We start from the raw sequence: 2,647 nt of genomic DNA, 5'->3' as shown, positions 1-2,647 counted from the left end.
TAGCTACATATTTATATTTAGAAATAGCAGTAGGATAGTGTAATTCTTAGCTACTTATTTAACAAGTATACTTATTGACTATTAAATAATTTGTACAATTTTTAGCCCTCAGGAAGTCCGTCCAATAATTAAGACTAATGACAATCAATCACATCCATTGATAGTCCTTGATATGTAAGTTTACAAATATACATATCTTGTTTAAGTCGCGTTTTAATGTAAACTTACTTGTAATAAATGTTTAATTATTATATATTTGTTTTAATGGAAACATCTCAATTCAACTTACTGGTATTACTAATAATCCATCCAGGCACGTTTTCGGTTATTCTTCTTCTTCGGATAGTACTCGTATTCGTCAAGAAGTTTTTGCAGTCTTCTTCTTATCATTTTCTGTTTGTGTTTCTCCAGTAGCTCTGAATACGAGTCCGAGAACGGCAGAATGTTTATTGCTCCGTCAGGAGATACTAGACCATCCACACCTGGAACTAAGCCTCTTTGAATCGCGGGTATTGCTGGTCCTGGCTGTAAAAGTGGGTATGCAGGAGAGCCAAATGGCATAGGTGCGGGTGCAGCGTATGCGGGAAGAGGCATTAGTCCTGGCATTGGTAGAGGCAATGCTAGAGGCCCCGGCATTGGTAAATACATTGGCATTGGCACAGGTAGCGGCATTGGTGGCGGAGGCAACGGTATCGGGGGCATTGGCTCTGGTTGTGGTTCAGGTATGAGCTTCGCCGGTGGCGGTCCGACATCAGGTTTTGGAGCATAGCAGTAATCAGGAATTCGTCTAGGGTACCAGTAAAGTGGCTTGCAAGGATCTTCACCCCTCAACTGAGGTATAGACGGATCCAAATTGAGGGGATCCATGTAAGTTAAACCAACTATGGAACATGATACTACTTTCATCAAGACAGTCAAACATGCAATCTAAAAAATAAATGAGATTTTTAATATTATATATTTTGTATATATGTATATGCATACTCGTACATGTAATAGTATAAATAGGTATCATGCCTCACGATGTGTATTGTGTTAAGGTTTCATCATTGCTTACTAGAATACTTTATACTCTTGTGGTTGTCATGTATTTTGTGGGTTTTATTTTATAATAATGATCATTGTTTAGTAATTAAGTATGTAGATGGCCCTGGCCTTACGTGTAGGCACATGTCTGTAGCCCTATGTATGTAGATACTATTTAACTTTCCTCACCTTACTAGCGCGGACCATGGCTGTTGTGAAAGCACCACAAAGCACGTCTGCAGTACTAATACAATAGAGGTAGGCTCTTTTTAAACTATTTTTTACTATGCACAATGTATGTATGCAGAAAAAAGGTTTGTTTTCTCTTTTATAATAGGTGGGTGAATGAGGAAAAAAGTGAAAACAGAACTAGACGTATTGACGGGCTCTTTGCCTAGTCGGCAGTGACCCTGCATACGAAGCAGCAGGTCCCGGGTTCGAATTCTGATAAGGGCATTTATTTGTGTATCACTAATACTCGTTCCTGAGTTGCTGATGTTGATGTTGGCGGCCGATTAGGCAGATAGTGAAATTCCTAGGCATATCGTGAAACGTGAAAAACTTTGTCTCGTAGCCTGAGTCTCAGGGCTTCTATTTCTGGATAGCTTGCCCTTCGGGCGTCTGAAGCAACCTAACGGACCTATCGTACCTATCCTCGTCAAAGCATTACACAGGAACATACGATCAGCCGATCGTAAGATCAGGGCTTTTTTTGTTTTGTTCACGGAGTGGGCGAATGTAAGACTTCGCTGTCTGTCTGTCTGTGTCTGTCTGTCTGTCTGTCCGTCTGTCTGTCTGTCCGTCTGTCACCAGGCTGTATCTCATGAACCGTGATAGCTAGACAGTTGAAATTTTCACAGATAATGTGTTTCTGTTGCCGCTATAACAACAAATACTAAAAACAATAAAATAAATATTTAAGGGGGGCTCCCATTTAAACATGATTTTTTTGTCGTTATTATAGATAATGGTACGGAACCCTTCGTGCGCGAGTCTGACTCGCACTTGGCCGGTTTTTTTAATCGTACGAGATATCTCTAGATCTAGCTTGATTGAGCAATGTCGATTATGAGCAAATGAGTCATAAATTGGCACATAGATTACTACTTTATATTCATATAGTTATAGAAACTAGAGAGCCTTGTGGAGATAAGATTCATCATTTTTAGGGTTCCGTACCAAAAAGGTACAAAAGTAACCCTTATGGTGCGACTCTGTCCGTCTGTCTGTCTGTCACATTGCTAAATATCTCTAGAACTACTTAAGCTATCGATTTGTAATTTGGAATAGTCATGAAGAACGCTAACCCAAACTCATTGAAAGTGTAATTTTTTAATATTTATTTTATTAATTATGGAAAATGCCCAATATAAAGAGGGGGCAAAATCTCAAAGTCTAGTTGCTAGGTCGAGTGGGATATCATTTGAAAGAGCTCGAATTGAACATTACAAAACATTTTTTTTTCATAGTGAAAAAAAAAGACTTATGAAGGAAAATGTAAAAAAAATACCATCCCCCCATCGAATCTTATCTCCGAAGTTTACCAACCAAAAATTATGAAATTTTGACAAAAATAACAGTATCATAAATATTACAGGAAAAATATAGTCACAGCTGTATC

The 2,647-nt window shown here is 38.5% G+C and overlaps 1 protein-coding gene across 1 annotated transcript; it reads right to left on the bottom strand.

The window, feature by feature from the left end:
- Positions 1 to 224: 224 nt before the first annotated feature.
- LOC134754428 (uncharacterized) lies at positions 225 to 943 on the bottom strand. The gene has a single exon (XM_063690753.1). The coding sequence runs from the start codon at positions 904 to 906 to the stop codon at positions 298 to 300; it is 609 nt and encodes a 202-aa protein (XP_063546823.1). The 5' UTR covers positions 907 to 943; the 3' UTR covers positions 225 to 297.
- Positions 944 to 2,647: the final 1,704 nt, after the last annotated feature.

Source organism: Cydia strobilella, chromosome Z, assembly GCF_947568885.1.
Source record: "Cydia strobilella chromosome Z, ilCydStro3.1, whole genome shotgun sequence".
Taxonomy (NCBI): Eukaryota; Metazoa; Arthropoda; class Insecta; order Lepidoptera; family Tortricidae; genus Cydia; species Cydia strobilella.
This window is presented reverse-complemented; position numbering and strand designations above follow the sequence as displayed.